At 40.6% G+C, this 20123-nt stretch overlaps 1 protein-coding gene across 1 annotated transcript in view; it reads left to right on the forward strand.

The window, feature by feature from the left end:
- Positions 1-20123, forward strand: part of PSMB7 (proteasome 20S subunit beta 7) — a 63399-nt gene that overhangs the window by 17392 nt on the left and 25884 nt on the right. Inside the window, 1 exon segment of the mRNA NM_001284453.1 lies at positions 15664-15722. Within this exon segment, the coding sequence (NP_001271382.1) occupies positions 15664-15722 (59 nt within the window).

Genomic DNA, 20123 nt, shown 5'->3' on the forward strand with positions numbered 1-20123 from the left:
TTATGTAGGGGATGCTATGTTTGCTATTTTATTGATGAGAAACCTGAAGTTGGAGAAATTTATGGTAAGTTGCTCATTTTTGCTTTGCCTGTAAATGGCAAAGCTGGCATCTGAACTCTCATAGCTCAGACAAGCCCCTGTACAACACAGCTGCTTTGATTTTTTTCATTCTACAGGTGTTACTTCATTAAGCTATTAAGCCTTGCTTCTGAATACTGAAAATATTTATACAAATTCCCAAAAGGTATTTATTTGTTTTGCATTTTTTCGGCTGCTTAAGTGCAGATTTTTTTTCCTGCATATTAAAAACAGTATTTACTGAGACCGCTTTGTAGTTATCAAAGGAAAAATTTAAAAATTAAACAGTTTTACCATCCAAGACAAAATGATTTTTACTTTTTGATATTTTCTAATCCAAGTCCATTGTAAAGAGGAATGCTTTACCACAGAATGTAAAATAAAATAGTTTTTGTACTGCTCTGGCTCTGTGTTGGTCATTTTTTAAGTTTCTTTCTTTCTTTTTTATTATTATTTATTTATTTATTTATTTATTTTCTTTCTTTTTTAAAAAATATTTTATTTATTCATGATAGAGAGGAGAGAGAGAGGGGCAGAGACACAGGCAGAGGGAGAAGCAGGCTCCATGCAGGGAGCCCGATGTGGGACTCGATCCCTGGTCTCCAGGATCATGCCCTGGGCCAAAGGCAGGTGCTAAACCGCTGTGCCACCCAAGGATCCCCATTTTTTAAGTTTCTTTTAGCCATTGTTCACTTTTGAACAGGGCTTGCTTGCATCTTTCCCTGGGGTGGTAGCTGTGCAGGGCTGCCTTTCTTCTTAACCAGGCATTTCTGGCTCTAGTTGCTGCTTTCTTCCTTCTTTCTCCCCTGCCTTCCTTCCCTTCCCTCTTCGTTTCCTTGGTTCCTTTTTTCCCCCCCCTTCTTTTCTTTGAGGGAGTAGGGAGCTGAATGTCAAGGGAAAACTCCACAATTTCCATTTGGTGGATTTTGTTTTAATTCATGTTATACTTGACCATTGAACAATAGGGGCCAAGAGTGGGTTAAGGGTACCTACCCCCTGCACAGTTGAAAAATTCACGTTTTTGACTCTCCAGAAACTTAAGTATACTAATAGTCAGCTGGTGCCCAAAAGCTTTACTGATAACATAAACATTCCATTGATGCATATTTTGTATGCCATATATATCATATACTGTGTTCTTACAATAAAGTAAGCCAAAGAAAACATTAAGAACATCATAAAGAAGAGAAAATACATTTATAATACTGTATTGTATCGAACAGAATTCCCATATAAGGGGTTCTGTGCAGTTCAAATCTGTTGTTATTTGGGTTAAGCTTATAAACCAAACTTAAAACTACAGATAGAATGGAAAGCCTTCCTAAACGAAATGTTCCCATGAAGCATTAGCATTCACTGTGGGATTGAGGCTTTCCATAAGAGTAGCATGAGAAAATGAATATTTCATGTAAATTCTCCTGTTTTAGTTAAATTATGAGTTTTTTATTATGAGAAACAACAAAACTTTGTAATTAATCTTTTTTTTTTTCCTTTCCTGAGTGATTTGACAGTAAGAGCTGGAAGCTACAAATTACCCATAAGACAAGGGTGTCTAAATTTTGTCTACCCATGGGCCCATATTGGCGACTAGCCAGGTGCCTGAAGGCTACTCTTAATTTACATTGAGTAGAAGACACCTGTCTTTTTCGTGCATCTTTAACATGTTGGCACAGCTCATTGAGCACAGGGTCCAGGAGCCTCCTCTCTGAGGGCTTGCCTGCCTCAGGATTTACTTGGGAGAAGAATGTATCGAATTCCTTGTGGTGTGGCCCTTGGACACCTGTCCTAAATCTTTTGTGGACGTGATGTTGACCATAATGATAGCAACGTTCATCCAGCAGCTTTCTAGCTGCAGTGCCAGCAGCTGTCATGAGATGCTTTTTTGATTTAATCTTTTCAACATTCCAGGGTGGGTACTGTCATCCCTGTCTTACCGTTCTGGAAATTGAGGCTCAGAGAGGTGTGCTGAGGTCATATAGCCACGGCATGCCTGAGCCTGGTATGGGAACTGTGGCTTCTGTGACTTTCCCCCCCTTGGCTGTGTTATTGGTGTGAATGGTATGTGTCATGTGGTCCAGACCAAATATGATTTGGTCCATTCTCAGAAAAGAAGGGGCCCCTAGGTTTTATTATTTCTTTTTTTAGGAGAATAATTTACAAGAGACTGTAGGTGATTGATTAGTGTGATTGTTGAAAGCCAGATAGGATTCTTTGATTTTTCTTTATTGAGAAAGGGAAAAGGGCTTTGGTTGTATGTCTTATAGACAAAATGTGGGCTCTTTTAATTCTCAGATTAATTAGCTTATTCTTTTAACTTGCCAGCTTTTCTTTTATTAGGCAAACTAAAGTAGTGTCAGGAGAAGCTTGGGGACCATCTTTTGCTATTAGTTTGGCAGTGTTCCTTGTAGCAGCATTGGCAAGGTATGTAAAATTTTTATTTTTGCCCACTTATTCACATAAGAATTAATATGAATAAAATTTCAAGCATGACATTCCTGGAAATGAGGCCCTTGGACAATTTAGGAATACTAACTTAAGGAATAAACATTGCTATGCATCATTAGGGAAGACTTGGGGTCATTGCCAAGGCCATCCAGGTAAAATTTGATCTCCAAATAAACTGGTTGTACGTTTTCCTAATTACTGAAATATACCTCTTAAGCCCCAGTTTACAGAGCCTCCTAGCAATTAAAAAGATTTGGGACAGAGTAATAAACATACTGGATGTCTCACCTTGTGGGCAAAAAAAGAGTCTTGGAATTAAGTTGGAGCATCGGTAGGGAATTCAGACCTGCCATTTTTTCCATATTTTTACAGTAAAGTGCAGTCTTTGTGCAGACATTTTGGTATCTCCACATGACTTGATTTTGAAAATTTTCCTGCTCTGGATCAAATTAGTGCACTACAAGATGGCAAATGTTTCTTCTACGTTCATTATCAACTCTTAAATGAGCTGTGAACTCAGCATCACTGTATGTGGTTCATAGGCCTACATAAAAGCCTTCTCGGAGGGCATGTGGACTTCATGACTCTAGCATCACTGGAAAACTCTTTTTCCTAATAGTGTGGACCATGTGACTGTGCAGGGGTTCCACAAGCTTGGGTCTCCATCATTACTAGAGTGATGCTCAGAGCCCATTTTCTATGAAAGGTACCCTGTTCTGTTGGGGGCTTTGTCCAGGCAGCTAGGGACTATTTAGAACAGCATGTCTGTAACCACCTGAGGCATAACCTAGAATCCTAGAAAGAGATGGAAGTCCTGGCTCAGTCCTAGTCCTCCTTGACCAAGACTGGTCGCCTAACCTTTCTGAACCTCAAATCTCTCGAAAAATAAACAATTTTTCTTTGACTTGGGAAGGTCCCAGGGTTTTTGGGGTACTGCAATGTAATGTGTGTGAACACGATGTAAAAAACCATGTTCTTTTCTGTGCATTTGTGGCTCTTACCATTATTTTTCCAGTTACTGTGGTATAGTAAAAAGAGCTGGTCTTTGGAGTCCAACTGGGTTCAGATCTAAGTCCTACATTTATTAGCTTTTGACTCTGATTTCATCTGTAGAATAGGGCTTAGGGGAGTTCTCCCATGGGAAACCATACAGAAAAAATTCTTTGTATGTAGCACAGCAAAGATGTTTAGTGCATATTTAGTGCTAATAACATTCCCTGTGTGCAGTTCAGTCTATACTAAGATTTCCCTGGAAGTTTTTCCTTCTTTGATTCAGTATGATGCGTTTCAGAAGATTTAAAATGTAATGTGCAGTGCTTGGGTTTTACATGTTAACATTTATGTTGCTGTGAAATGCTAGGAAATGAAACAACTGGAAACCAAAAATCCGCAAAAGTTGGATTATGCATCTTGATTTTCTGTTTACCGTGAAGGTGGTACTAAGCCAATAGATGGTGCCGTTAAGTTAGAAAATGAGAAAATATTTACTTTTAAAACTCATCCTTCTATTGCAGGGAATGTAATCTAGCCAGCCCTCACCAGTTCTTAATCTGTTCTGATTAGGGTGATTTTGTTCTTGATTACATGTAAAAAAAATATTTAATATCTCTTGTAGGTAAAGTTGAATTAATGTGTAGGGTGTTGTTCTTGCTATTTTTTCTGCTCTGAGATTTGACCATGAAGTCTTTTCTGACGAGTTCAGTCCCTAGTCTACACCCAGGGAAAAGCCCTTGCCAGATGTACTTTTTAGAACAGTTAAATGCAGTCCTTGCAGTTTTCAAGTTCTTTGCTTTAGACCCTACTGCAGAGAGAGTGAGGCTAACTAATTCATTTCTACCTGTTCTTGTTCTAGAATTGGGCCAGAATTGGCTTTGGCTATGAAAAGTGCCTTCGTACTCTTATAACCTAGTGTTCAGTTTTAACTTGCTTATTAGACACACCAATTGGAAAGTCATTTTATGCATCAGAAGACTTTTCACTGTAGAGTTCATAGAGCTAGGGATTTGCTGCCAGTCATAACTGCTATGACTAGCTGTGTGACTTTGGGTAGGTTCCTTCACTTGTCTGAACTTGGTTGGAGATAATAACAGCTAGTCCATAGATGGTGTCAGTGAGGAAATATATGTACCAGTGCTTTGCATATTTTTTTCAGTATGTAGGATTGCCTGTTGTTTGCACACAGGCTCTGTGGATGAGATAAACCTTTAGTGATGATTAAGGCTAAGTGTGTTTTATAAATTATCAAACTCTGTGTTCCTTTGTTCTTGAGGGTTCAGAGGGGCATGAAAACTTGAGAAAGGCCAGCAAAGTGGAATAAACTGCAATTTGGAAAGTTATTTTGAAATGTGGACCAGAGCAGAGGATGCCTTTGAAAAGACCTGTCAGTTTGGACTGCTTTGAGCTCCTGCAGTAGGAGGGAGAAGCTGTGCCCTTGTGCTCATGACCTGAGTGTTGGGGTCCTGGCAGAGCGTAGTGATGTGGAAGACTAAGAGAGGCCTATTTTAAGGAAATTCTCATTTTCTGTCTTATCCCCCTAAGCAGAGAATTAGGGGACTCACAGAGGAGTCCTCTGTTTGAAGGAGAATAATTTTCTGTTCTCATACTTTGTGGCATTTCTTAAAAATACATGAATAAAACAAAACTTTCACTTTAGCCTAGGTGCATTGATTTGTTAGTCTTTTCTTAAGTGTTTATAACCTATCAGGTCGATGAGACGTTGAAGTTGCAATTAGAAGAAAAATTCCAAGGTGCCTGGGTGGCTCAGTGGGTTAGGCCTCTGGGGTTAGGCGTCTTACTCCCGCTCAGGTAGTGATCCTCAGGTAGTGATCCTGGGGGTTGTGGGGCAACCCTGTGTCACATGGGCTCCCTGCTCAGCGGGGAGTCTGCATCTCTCCCTCTCCCTCTGCCCCTCCTCCTGCTCATGTTCTCTTTCTCTTAAATAAATAAATCTTTAAGAAAGAAAAATCCTTGATTCCTTTAAGTTGGTGTTTTAGGTTATTTGCTTTGAGTAACATTTAACTCCCTTTTTTTTAATTTTTTTTTTTTTTTAATTTTTATTTATGATAGTCACAGAAAGAGAGAGGCAGAGACACAGGCAGAGGGAGAAGCAGGCTCCATGCACCGGGAGCCCGACATGGGATTTGATCCTGGGTCTCCAGGATCGCGCCCTGGGCCAAAGGCAGGTGCCAAACCGCTGCACCACCCAGGGATCCCTTAACTTCCTTTTGACTATATTTAGAAAAGGAGCTGCATTTTGGGGGGAATTAGTTTTTAAGTGAAAATGTCATTGGATGCTTAAAAATCTATTTCTTTTTTTTTTTTTTTTTTTTTTTAAGATTTTATTTATTCATGAGAGACACAGAGAGAGAGAGAGTCAGAGACACAGGGAGAAGCAGGCTCCATGCAGGGAGCCTGACCTAGGACTCAATCCCAGGTCTCCAGGATCAGGCCCTGGGCTGAAGGTGGCGCTAAACCGCTGAGCCACCTGGGCTGCCCTCTTTTTTTTTTTTTTTTTTTTAAGATTTTATTTACTTATTAGAGATCATGAGCGGGGTTGGGCGGGGAGGGCAGAGGGAGAAGCAGACTCCCTACTGAGCAGAGAATCCAGGGAGCCCAGTGCTGCAGGCTTGATCCTAGGACCCTGAGATCATGATCTGAGGCAGAAGGCAGATGCTTAAGCAAGTAGGCCAACCAGGTGCCCCTAAAAGTCTATTTCTAAGCATATTAAATAGAGTAATTTTTTTTATTCATTGGGAATAAAAGGTAGAATCTTTGACATTGAGGTACATTTGCTGATGAAAAGGAAGCATTCTTCCACCTCACAAGGGGTTTAAATGCAATACTCAGTGCTTACTCAGGAGTGAAAACATCAAATTAAACTGTTTATGCTGACAAAGGACAAATCTGGATTTCAGCAACCCATGCAAGATTGTCTGATTGCTTGGCCTGCCCCGCCTTGAAGCTTTTGGCCAGGACTTACAATGAAATGCATGCATATAATTAAACCATTTCAAATCAGTGTCTGAGCTCCCTGAGCAATGAGAGGTGCTCCACTACTCTCTAGTGGCTGAATGTGGTCCCCTGACACCAACTTTGCTTTATATTCATAAGTCAGCTCTTCATACATTGGCAGCGTTGGCCTCCAGTGCAGGTACCAACACCAGGAGACTAGTCCTCATAGACAGGAGCGGAGTGAAAAATGATCCCAATCCATGGGTCTGTGGAAAGCACCAAATTTTACCCTGGATGAGTGGCCAGTTGACTAACAATGAGCAAGTGTGAGTAAGCACTCTGTCAGGTAGAGCTGACACTGATCGATTAGAATGTTCTGTGTGTTACTCTTTTCGCTGCATACATCTTACCCCTTGGCAGGCCATGGTGGCAAACAGGTCGTTGGGCACTTAAAATGGACCGCTCCTTAGCAGAAAGAGCAGCTTTTTTCCTGAAAATATCTGGTTAAATTGATTTGGGGAAAAGCAATAGAAATTCATTTCCTGGGGATCCCTGGGTGGCTTGGCAGTTTAGTGCCTGCCTTGGGTCCAGGGCGTGATCCTGGAGGCCTGGGATCATGATCCTGGAGGCTGGGGATCGAGTTGCGCATCAGGCTCCCTGCATGGAGCCTGCTTCTCCCTCTGCCTGTGTCTCTGCCTCTCTCTGTCTCATGAATAAATAAATAAAATCTTAAAAAAAAATCTATTTCCTGCTGCCTGTCAGAACTTCTTGACTTTGAAAAAAAAATGTTTTGAAGACCTCTGTTTCCATGAAAACTGCCAGCCCTGAAACTTGTTGAGAATGATTATATAAAATAGCTCCTGGAGGACGGGGACTTTGTCTTAGAGTAATTACAATTGCTAGCTTTTGTTGTGCCAGACATTCTGCTCTCCATGTGTCATGTCCTTCAAGTTTCCCAGCCACCCAATGAGGAAGATCCATTCTGTCATCACCCCCGTTGTAACAGGGAGGCAGCTAAGGCTAGGGCAGCGGGCTGCTGTACTGCAGCTTTCTGGGGACAATCATGTTGTGCTTGGGGTGGTGGTGCTTCCTGGAACATCTTGGCAGCCTTGCCAGGCTCGGAGCGTCCCCATGATGTGCTGGAGAAGGACCACACTCCTGCACAGCCATGTGTTCCCAGAGCCTGCTGCCTGCTGGGCTCCTGGGATGGTTGGTTTGAGAGAATGAGTGGGAAGTTGCCCTTCTAAAGTGTAGAGCCACCAGACCTAGGTTTGGGTCTTGGCTTCACTTCTTACTGACTGTACTGCCTTCACTAGCTGAGCCTCTGTTTCTTTGTCGGTAAAATTAGGAAATACCTATATCACTTAAGTTCAGGGCCTGGGACTGAAAAGGCTCCCAATAAATGCTTTCCCCTTTTCTAATTTGGGAGTTTGTGAGCATAGACCTTATTAGAAAAGGCAGATTTCTACCTGCCGGCTTTCAGTTCCTTCTAGGAGTTTGACTTAGAGCAGTGGGTTTAGAAAATGGTTTTAGTCTTTTGTTTCTTCAGTGTTTTAAAAAACATAGGTTCTAGAATTGTAAAGTTTGATTTAGTACTTGAGTGAACACTATAAAAATACTGTTTCCTGTTTTTTTTATTTTTTATTTTTAAGATTTTATTTATTTATGAGAGACGAGAGAGAGGCAGAGACATAGGTAGAGGGAGGAGAAGCAGGCTCCATGCAGGGAGCCTGATTTGGGATTCGAGGATCACGCCCTGAGCAGACACTCAACCGCTGAGCCACCCAGGCATCCCGTTTCCTGTTTTTTTTTTTTTTTTTTTTAATTTTTAATTTTTATTTATTTTTCCATTTCCTGTTTTTTAAAAAGCTCTTCTCAAGTCATTTTAATGCAGGTGTTTTTGAATATATGGAACAGGTAAAAGTGATATCTTGGTAAAATACATTTCAGATTTTGTCCCAAGTTGGGTTGTTCTCTCCGAAAAAGTTAAATTCAAACTGGACTACTAGTACTGATAAGCTAAGGTCAGAAATGCCTTCAGGGGTTTTGGAAAATGGAGGCTAATTTCAGTTTTCTTTTTCATTAAAATTTTTTTTGAATGGGACTATTTTAAAGTAAATACTCAGAACATACTTGAATGGCATTGCTAAACAGTGAATGACATCTGTTTAATTATTTAGAACATTTAACTAAAATCCCAGGCTCATTTAAATTTCTGAGCGAAACAACACAAATTAACCATACCTGGATGTGTGCTATTCATTCTGCTGATGTTTGAAGAAAAAGCAGTTTGGAAAGCATGTTCTTTTTGGGGTGGTGAGCTAAGGAAAATACAGCTGTTTCCATGCTTACTTGTTAATCTTGATCTCAAGCATTTGACTTTGCTACTTAAGAGGGAACACAGAATGGAAGGAACATCAGATGCTTTAAATTCAGAATGATCTGGGTTCAAAATCTCAGATTTGTTAATTATTGATTATGTGATCTGGGCAAGTTGCTTACCTCTGAGATTGTCTCCTCTTTGTAAGATGGGACTACTCAGACCTGCCATGTCTGAAGAGCAGACAAAACCGACGGGACTGTGCTTTGACATTTCTTAAACACCATGTGTCTGTATTTGTTGTGGTCTGCTTAGTAATTTGAGTGCCACAGCACAGACTTCTGCATAATCTGGTTTGAGGATCTGGCTTGAGGCTGATCTGCTCAAAGGACTTCATTATTAAGATGCTTTTACCTTTAAGATAATCCTAAGGAAGCCCTCGTGGTGGAGAGACATGGTGTGTATATTTGTTTGTGATGATTGATTGCTGTCGTTCCTTGGAACTATTGACTCATGCATGGATTGACCTTCAGGCCCCTGTATAGAAATTTCAGGAGTAAGCTGCATGCTGCTGCTTTTAGCAGCACGACTTGTGACGGCTGGCAAGATCTTGGGCTTCTTGCTTTTTCTTTTTAGTTTTTTCATCCTGTACCGTGTCAAATTCTTATTTTCTCCAAGCATATGCTTTAAGAAAGTGCAGGTAATACATGGTCTTTTGAAGAAAAATAAGAAAATGTGAGTAAACAAAATAGTACCATCCAGATAGAAGCATAATATTTTGACTTGTATTTTTCCAGATTTGTAGAATCTGTCCTCTAAGCTTAGGTGTTAATATTGCTTTGGAACATGTTTTCCCCTATTGAATATTTTAACATGGACAACTTCTCAGTGCCAAAAAAAGTATTGTCATGTTTAATGACTGTATATATAATATTGTTTATTTTTTCTGATGTCTGATTGGTGGTGTTTTACCTTTACCTTTAGGCTTTTTGTTTTGCTAATCTAAACAGTGATCTTTTTATATACATAATTTGGGTACTTACCCATTTATTTCTTTAAAATGGCTCCCTAGCAGTGGAATTGCTGGTGGGGATGTATATACCATTATGCTTTCTTTTTAAAATTTTTTAAAAAAGATTTTATTTTATTCATGATACACACACAGAGAGAGAGAGAGAGAGAGGCAAAGATACACAGGCAGAGAGAGAAGCAGGCTCCATGTAGGGAGTCAGATGTGGGACTTGATCCCAGGACAGGGATCACGCCCTGAGCCAAAGGCAGACTATGCAACCGCTGAGCTACCCAGGTGTTCCCTATTATGCCTTTTTTTTTTTTTTTAAAGGTTCTATTTATTTATTCATGGGAGACACAGAGAGAGAGAGAGGCAGAGACACAGGCAGAGGGAGAAGCAGGCTCCACGCAGGGAGCCCGACGTGGGACTCGATCCCGGGTCTCCAAGATCATGCCCTGAGCTGAAGGTGGTGCTAAACTGCTGAGCCACGTGGGCTGTCAGGGCTTATATTTTATGCTGTTTACAGGAGTTGGTCTTCCCCCTCCTCCCCTTAAGCCAGTGGCCTGCTATTAATAAGAGCAGATACTTCATTTTAAAAGATTGGCTGGAGGGCAGCCCTGGTGGCTTGGCGGTTTGGCCCAGGGCGTGATCCTGGGGACCCAGGATGGAGTCCCACATCGGGCTCCCTACATGGAGCCTGCTTCTCCCTCTGCCTGTGTCTCTGCCTCTCTCTTTCTCTCTCTCTCTAATAAATAAATAAAATCTTAAAAAAAAAATAAAAGATTGGCTGGAGCTGTGGCCCCTTGTGGCATTTTTGCCTGGGACCCCCTTCTCCTGGAAGTTAGCAGTGTGGATGGCCCCCACTGTCATCTTGAAGTGAGTCAGGCCCTGACCGTCAGAGATGGGGAGCAGACCTGCTTTTTAGGACTCCAGAGGGCATCTCTTGTGGGAGGAATTCTTTTAATGGCCACCAAACAGGAGTAGCTGGGGTGAAGTGGTATCCACCTGGTGGCTGCAGTGGATCGGGGAGTGCAGAGCAGTTCCTGGCCCCCTCGGGTGCAAGAGGGTTGAGTTGTATATCCTTCCCTCATCCCTGTCTCTCTCCACAGCCCAGGTTGGGAGTCCGGAGTGGTTGGGCAGGGAGGAGGTAGACAGTGAGCTCAGGAAGGACAGTGGGTATAGGAGGTGACCCTGTAGATTAGCCAAGTAGCCACTACTGTGTCTTACACCATCTATCTATCTATCTATCTATCTTTCCTTCTTTCCTTCTTTCCTTCCTTCCTTCCTTCCTTCCTTCCTTCCTTCCTTCCTTCCTTCCTTCTTCTTTCTTTCTTTCTTTCTTTCTTTCTTTCTTTCTTTCTTTCTTTCTTTCTTTCTTTCTTTCTCTTTCTTTCTTTCTTTCTTTCTTCTATTTATTTATTTATTTATTTATTTTTGCACCATCTTTTTAAATAGTGGTCACTGATTGCACCTCTTTTTTCTGTTTTAAAGAACTTTGTCTGGAAGCAACACTAGCTACTCAGCCACTGTGGGTGGGCTGAAAAAGGCAGACTTGGTGGAGGTTGCTAAGGATCAGCTACATGAAAACTACTGATGAAATGAGGTGGTGGCAGTAAAATGCAAGAACCCATGGAGGGCATTTTACTCCTGTGGTATCACAGAAGTTTGGACCAGACTACGACATAGAGTATGACATGGTTTTGTGGGTTTAAAGCCTTTTTTTCCTTTTGAACATTGAACTTGGCTTCACACTTGAGTTTGTCTTATATTCATCCCAGGATGTTAAATTAGGCCATAAATGTTCTTTTCCGCTTTATCAAGGCATTTACCGCTATCATCACTTCTTAAGGGCCAGCTCAGAGTTTTCCCCAACTCCATCATTGGGACAGTTGTCCTGAGATCAGCCCAGCTTAATTCAGCACTTCTATTTCGTGCTCACTGTGTGCCTCAGACTGCAGATATGAAAATATGGACATGTTGTGGAGAGAAGAGTGATAAACCTGTGGTGAGGGGTTGTTCAGGGAAGTCTTGTGGGAAGAAGTAACCTCTCAGCTGGGGTTTGAAGCTGGCTAGGAGTTCTGTGGACTGTCAGTGGGGCAGAGGGTGGGGTTGGCTTGAAATGGTGTAATTTAGGAAATTGCCAGTTTTGTGTTAGGTGTCAATTGTGAGGAGGGGGTCAAGTCATGGAAGGTCATGCATGTCTGCTCTGAACTATTGTGGTATGAGAGAGTGTCTCTAGTCACACCTGAGACAGGACTCCTGCCCTGTACTTCTTAGTTCTGTAAGGCTAGACAAGAAGCTATATCACTTCAGTGGGATGACTAAATGGCCTAACGTGATGGGTGGCACGTGGTGGGTGCTCAGTAAAATGCCCTGGTTTTTTCCTCTTTGACTGCCTTCTCCTCCCGCCATTAGATAAGCTCTTTGAGGGCAGGCCTCCACACCCTTTGTTCCTAGAGCTCGTCCTGCATTTGTGGAAAGCATATTCCCTCTGATATCATTTCCTTCACCTGACATGCCTGCCATCTGAAGCAGAGGTCCTTGTTCAATGTCCCCTGGCTTTTCTGTTCATTTATTCCTTTATGGGAAGCCAAGGAGTTCTGTTGTCTAAGGTGACTTTGTTTTTGGAATAAAGGATCAGGGTAAATATTCCCTCAGAAAACTTTTTTTTTGAATGTGTCAGGCTGGGTTGGTTGATGCTGAAATCATGGAAAGTCTCAGGGCATTATTGTGGCTTAAAAATGGGATATAATATCTAAACATTTTGTAGGTCTCATGGCTGCTATACTAGCGTGGCATTAGTCAAGTGATATACTCTATACAGTTTTAAATGGCACTGAAACAAAATCTAGAAAACCTGAATACAGTTATTAAAGACTATTGGTCTCATTGAGTTTACCATCTTTTTTCTTTTTCCCCAGTTGCATTGCCTTTAAATTATGTGAGGATTTGCATCTTGTTCTCTTGCCACTTTGGGTAGTTGTAGTCATATTTGAAATTCTGACTTCAGCGTTCTAAGTAGACACACGTTCAGGGTTTCCTGGAAACCTGTTGACAAACCAGTGCTACTCTATCTCCTAGCACTTCCACGTATTTCTGAAAAGGGGGCGCCAGAGTCCTCCTTTCCTAAAAAGCTGGGAGCAGGAGCTAATTTGCAAGTGATTTAGAAATTGTTATTAATGTTGAATTTCCCTTTCTTTTCAAGTGTATTTGGAGTCTGCTTATCTTTGATCTCAAGAGCAGGAGAATGAGGCAGTTTAGCAGGCTTGTGCTTTCCAGAAAAAGTTCTCGACACTCTGTCCGTGCTGTATAGGTTGGAGTGTGTGTTGGAAAGGGGAAGCAGAAATACAATGTATTACATGTCCACAATAGACTCCAGTGTTCTTTCTATGTTTACCTGGCCTGCACCTTCCAGCTCTTAAAGAAAAAAATTTGTCTCTGATAGTGTGAGAAGCATCCCCACACTGGAGAGACACTTTTTGTTTCAAGAGTTTAGATTTAGTACATAATTTCCACTTACAGAAGTTTTGTCTGTAAGCATTATTTCTAAGCAGGAAAGAAAAATTTGTTTTGATAAGAGAAGATTTACTATATTGGGAGGAAAATATTTTTCACTTCTTAAAATATTAGATGAAGCTAAACAGAAGGAAGTATATGTGCCCAGGAAAAATAGTAAAATTAACTTTATCGTGCACTGCCAAAGAAAAGATGTCCTCAGAGTTAAAACAGGGCTAATAACTTTCAAGGAAAAATGTCTTTTTTTTGGTAAGCTTGGTTTTTTTTCTTTTAAAATAATTTATTAGCTATTAGCTCTTTGGTTACCTGCCCTCCCCTGTCTTGTTTTAACATTTATTTCAGGCCTTTGGTACATTTACCCTTTACTTTTTGGAGGGAAATTCTTGGACCACAATGGATAAGGCAAGCCTGCTGTTGGGTGCTCTGCAGGAGCATTTTCTATCTAGAAGTATTTTTTCCTGAGCTTTCCGTATTTGCAGTTTTCTTGTTTCTTCATGACAGCTGTCCTTTGTTTTCCACACCAAACCAGCTTTTTTTTCTTTTTTTTTTTTTAAACTAAGATTAGTTCTCACCTGTGCCTTAGAGCAGAAACTTGGCTTACTTTCCCCTCTTGATCCCTGAATCTCAGAGTAAATGTGTGACTCATAAAATGTTGGTGGACTTTGACTCTTATTTTCAGATTTTCGAGGACACATTTATTAACGAAATTGAGAGGTTTGGCTTTGGTGAATTTGTTCTTGCTTATATGCCGGTTTTTTTGGGGTGCACTGGTTTTATGGCTGTTTAATATCTATCTCCTTACCAAAAGAGATATTTTAATATCTCTTTAGATTTTCTTTTCTTTTTTTTTAAAGGAGAAAAAATGGTAAGAGGGGAAAATGGGGCTGCCTTTTGCTCCCAAGCCTAAATGAATAGTCATTGCTTGTAATACCAGTCTATACTTGACGCTTCCCACTGCTTTAGATGTGATGTATCTGGTGCTGTGAAGGTAATGATCCTCAACCACAGCAATATTCCATAACAGGAGTATCTGTCATATTCATCGGGATTACCATGTTCATTGATTTGTGTCTGTAAATCTGCTGTTTCTACCCTTTAAATTTGATCTATAATTGGACCTCCTTAAATGGTTCAGATAAGGTAGTCTGTATTTTCTCAATGCAGTGTGGCTGTCAGCTTCTCCTTTTTCATTATACATTCAGCAGACTTGATAAAATCAGCAGGACACCTCATTTGAAACTGTTTAATCGCTGCCTTTTTCCTTTGCTAAAACCATTGAGGTGGTCAAGCGATGTACACAAATCATTTTAAATAGAAAATATGGTTTTCCCTGTGACCTAGCTAAATAGATAGTGTTATGCAAAACAAGTTAAAAAGTAATAAATGCCAAAAAAATCTTCTAATTGGAGTAAAAAATTGTGGGCAACTCTATCCTCTCTCCAAAAGTAGAGTATCCTGAAATATTGCCAGGACCCTGTAAAGACAAGATGATGGTTTTCTAAAGATTCTCTGGTTTCTGAACAAAGCAAGTTTAAATTTTCAAATAGTGCTGAGCTGCCTTTTACATCCATTCAAAGGGAGCCCACACTTATTTGTAACGCCTTTATATCCTACTTTTGTAGGGAGAAATCTGCTGTCTGTTAATATCTATGCAGCGTAACCTTTCAGCCATTTGCTATTGTGATAATAAATTTTGTTTCTTTGTCTGTCATTTTGTCTACTCAGCTGTTACTCTTCAAAGTACGAACTAAAAATAATAGCTCCAAATAAATGCCACATAATAAAGTGTTTTACAGTTGAAGCCGGAATAACCCGGTGGCTGCAGCTTGCACTCAGTCCTATTACCATTGCTGGTGCTGTAGTCGCTTTCCCGTGAGTCAAGGTGACTCGACCAGGGCCAGCTCATTAAAGCAATCTATTCTTTCTCGCTGGCTTGGTATTTAGCGCTATACCCAGCAGCCTGCCAAGGCACAGTTGTGGAGCACCAGACTCACGGCATAGCATGTATGAAATTACGTGGCATTCACTTTTTGAAAAAATACAAAGTCTCCATCACCTCATTTTCATGCTTCAGCATTTTATTGTGAATAATTTACAATAACGCCTGTCAGGAGTGAAAGTAGGGCCAGTTGCAAGTTTACCTGAGACAGTGGTAAGTGTGACTTCAGGCTTTTGAGAAGCATTGTTTACCTGGTTTATGTGGCCCTAAAAGGATTAATATTTACACTCTGCTTGAGTGGGACATTGGATGTGTTTTGCCATTTTTGCTGCCCGGAAGTAAACTTGAGATGTAGAAGCTGGGAGTTGGTAGATACACTAAAAATGCGTCTTTTTCTTTCAGGTTCTGGTTCCTTGGCAGCAATGGCTGTGTTTGAAGATAAGTTTAGGCCAGATATGGAGGTATGTAAGTCTCTGCAGTTTTATTCTCTTGTCACGTGTTTTTCCAGCTGTATGTCGGACATTTACAAATTGATTGCCAATTCCTCCAAAGTTTGTACAGCACTGTTGTTGGTTGAAATGCTCTTTGGCACAGATAACTGTGTTTGCTAAGAAGACCAGTTGGTTGGGAAAGCTTCATTTTGAAGTGGCCCTGCTATGCCCTCCCCCAACTGTTCAGCATTTTGCTCTGGCCTTTGGGCTGTCTGGGAATATTCTTGGCCATGGATGCTGCTGCAACGAGGAATGTTTTCTTGTGCACTAAGCTTTCTGTGTCACAGTATCTGAAAATGACGCAATTTTTTGTTTTTCATTGAGAATGGAGAAACGATGTATGTCTTTGCATGTCACACAGACCTGGTCTGAAAATGGGGACAGCCTAAAAAATCCCTATGGATTCTGCATCTGGCAGAAGATGGGGACAGGATTGTGTGTGTAGTGGACTATTCTCAGAGGGCGACAGATCTAATGTCTCAAATATATTTATAAGAGATTCTTTATTGTATTTTTTTGGTGGTAGGGGAGAGTGGTACCTTCTGAATGGCATCCCACCTGTCTGCTTGAGTGATTGATGTGCTCCCCTGCATCTCACCCCTCCGCCATTAAGCATCCTTCCCACCCTCTAAATCTCCAAGAACAAACCCACAGATCTTCCATTGTCACTTTCAAAGGAGTGTTCAGTATTCTCGGATACTTCATGGTACCACATCATTCCTCTGCTGTGCTTTATCCCTGCTGCTCAGCCAGCTTGTGGGCACAGAGGTCCTGAAGTCAGCCTTCATTATCTGCTCTTGTTTTTTTTTGATAGTTAATTTTGTGTTGGGGTGTAGCAACTGGTTTTCAACAATTAATAGGCTATTTATGAGTGGTTTACCCTATTCTTTAATATGTAGGCATCTGCTGTTTCTGGCTTTGCAGTATTGTTTTGTTTAGGTACCAGTCTCTGGGAACTACTTTTTGACAATGCTTTATGCCTAATCATCTTTGGAGGAGATTGCATATTTAAAAATTTTTGTTCTTCCACTAGCTCATTGTCATTGGAGCACCAGCTGTCATTGGAACTCTGAAGCTCTCTCTGCCCTTTAGGTTTGGGCCACGTGCCCTGAGAGCCAGAGGATGTTGGGCTGTGGATGTTGCCCGACCAGGACAGGGGTCTCCTGCCAGAAGCCTCTGTGCCCTTGGTACATGAGGTTAGCACACGTAAGTGACTTGGTCACTGATGGCTCGATTTCTCTCCTTTCTTGGACATACGCCAGAGTTAAAATATATGACTAAAGATAGGATTTAGCTAGGTGTTTTATAGTAAAAATAATAGTGTCTTTCTCCAATTGAGAATAGTAAACAGGTCCAGGTATCAACTGTAAATGAGATTAGGATTCTGTTCTCATTTCTCAGTGTGAAAATTTATTCTCGTATCAGCATTATTTTCTGTTTGGGGTTTTTAAGTGCAGAGAAAAAATAAGATGTACCAGGTCACTTAAAAAGAAAAAGAAAAAAAGATCTCCCAGTGTTTACACTAAAGGAGAGGAGTTCCCGAGGCTTTACAAACCCAGTAGAACTAACTAAGGTATGGGGAGAAGGACTGACAATTTTTGTTTAGAAAATCATCTCAGTAATGTCAAGCCCTCCTTTAAACCACATTAGTCTTCTCAGATTTTCTTGAAAGCTTTGTCTATTGCCAATTGATTGGAGCCTCCATATGTTAGAGAAGAATGAGAATTGCTGAAAAAGTTGAAAGCATGAGGTATATTAGAAGTGACTTAACACTCTGCTAAAGTAGTTTTATATTATTCAGAGTTTGGATTTAAAGTGATTCAAAGGCCATGAATTTAATATTGATGTGATTTGAGGAAGTAAAGGGAAATGTGATTATGTCTTCAGTAAAATGTGTGATATCAGTCTGAAGAATGTGTTCTTTAGATGGATTTTATGTGCAACTCAGACCACTTGAGTTTTGTATTATCTGTGAGACCTTGAAACAGCCTGACCAAATTCCCATTTCAGTTGATCTACTAATTAATTTTACAATTTCAGGTGACTGGTTTTGGTCACGGAAGTGGTTGAAACTTGGCACAGACTGACCATGTGCAAAATCACTATTATAGAGAATGTAGTACCTCCCTCTCCAGTGAAGTGACTTTAAGTGTGCATAGAAGGCAAATAATAGTGTAACAACTGACGGGAGAGAATTCTTTAAAAAATCTAAAGGGACGTTAGTAGATAACAACAGAATTTATTGTAAAGACCATGCAACTAACACCTGGCCATCTTGCTGTCTTTTGGGGAATATTAAATGATGCGCTTTCATTGGGAGGCTGAGACTGGCTGGAGAAGCTGAGAGGATGAGTTCTAGTGACTTCTTTGTTTTTTTTTTTTTTTTTTAGTGACTTCTTTGTTGTAAAAGAATTTGGCGAGGTGTCCTTTCCAGCACTGTATTTGCATAGAACTTGGGAGACGTTTTGGTTTCAGATTTCCCAACTTTATTTTCCTTCTTTCCAGGCTGACTTGCTGTCTTTCTGTGACAAGAAGCCCTCTAAGACTTTTCTTTCTTGCCTCTTTTGATACTGCTTATTTCCTTCCAGTGTGAGAAAGGATTTTGGACATGTCTCACCCAGGAGAGCATTGCTGCCTCTCCAGTCTTATGTGGATTGCCAGGATAGTAGCCGCTGCGCACTTCACACAGAACTGCATAGGAAAGGGGAGATTTTAGGCTATCATAATTAGGTATTCTTCACCAAACAGTAATTTTTAGTTCAGACTCAGTGAACAAACTCTTGGCTTTTTTGTTAAATCAATTAGAGTTCATAGTCCCGCCCCACCGCCACCCCCTCGCCTTTCTGTCTTTCGATCTGTTTGTCTTTATGTAAACTTGTGCCTTGGAAGTACTGGCCCTAGACTGCAGTATTTATGGAATGAAAGCCCCTATCTCCTTTAGAAACCTGTACTGTGTTCTCATTATCTTTAGCTACATAGTCCAGCATGGTAGCCAGCAACCACATGTAGCTATTGAGCATTTGAGTGTGCCTAGTCTGACATGAGAGCACTGTAAATAAATAGAAAATGCATGCCAGGTTTTAAAGACTTAGTACAAAAAATTAAAAAAATATATTTCATTGTGGCACCTGGGTGGCTCATTTGGTTAAGTGTCTGACTCTTGGTTTTGGCTCAGGTCATGGTCTCACAGTTGTGAGATTGAGCCATGTGTTGGGCTCCACGCTCAGTGGGGAGTCGGCTTGGGATTCTTTCTCCTTCTCCTTCTGTCCCTACCTGCCACCCCCCCGCCCCCGCACAGTGTCTACACTTGCACATGCTCTCTCTCTAAAATAAATACATCTTTAAAAAAATAATATATATATTTCATTAATAATATGTGTATTCATTGCATATTGAAGCAATGCTACTTTAAGCACGTTGGGTTAAATAACATTATTATAATTTATTTATTTATTTTTAAGTATTATTTAAATTCGATTTGCCAACATTTAGTATAACACCCAGTGCTAATTCCAGCAAGTGCCCTCCTTAGTGCCTGTCACCTAGTTACCCCATCCCCTCCGTTTATTTATTTATTTATTAAAGATCTATTCACTTGTGATAGAGAATAAGCATATGCAGGGGGAGCAGCAGAGGGAGAGGAGAGAGAATCTCTAGCAGACACTGCACTGAGCAAGGAGCCCAATGTGGGGCTTGATTTCACGACCCCGAGATAACAACCTGAGTTGAATCCATGAGTCAGACACTTAACTGACTGAGTAACCAGGCCACCCCTATTTTTACTTTTTCAAGTGTAGGTACTAGAAAATTTAAAACTATGTATGTGACTCATATATTTCCATTGGGCAGGGCTAGGATAGCATTGTTTCTTGAACTTGTCATTTACACAACACATTTAAGGTTTCTGCCATACTGACTCCTGTATTATTTTTCTTGAAAAAAAATTGTTTAATTCACTATTTTACAGATTGTGATATCATGTACATGTAATAAAATGCACAGATCTTAACTGTACAGTTAGATAGATCTTGGCATTTGTAATTCATTTCTTGTCTGTTCCCTTTCTCTTCCCTACAAACGCTTTAGTTCAGCATTTTAGGTTAAAATTAGTGTTTTTTTTTTAATTTAGTTTTTTTTTTTAAAGATTTTATTTATTTATTCATGAGAGAGAGAAAGAGAGAGAGAGAGAGAGAGAGAGAGAGAGAGAGAGAGAGAGGCAGAGACACAGGCAGAGGGAGAAGCAGGCTCCATGCAGGGAGCCCGACGTGGGACTTGATCCTAGGTCTCCAGGATCACGCCCTGGGCTGAAGGCGGCGCTAAACTGCCGAGCCACCAGAGCTGCCCCTTTAATTTAGTTTTTATTTTTATTTA

Source organism: Canis lupus, chromosome 9 (genome assembly GCF_011100685.1).
Source record: "Canis lupus familiaris isolate Mischka breed German Shepherd chromosome 9, alternate assembly UU_Cfam_GSD_1.0, whole genome shotgun sequence".
NCBI classification, from domain to species: domain Eukaryota; kingdom Metazoa; phylum Chordata; class Mammalia; order Carnivora; family Canidae; genus Canis; species Canis lupus.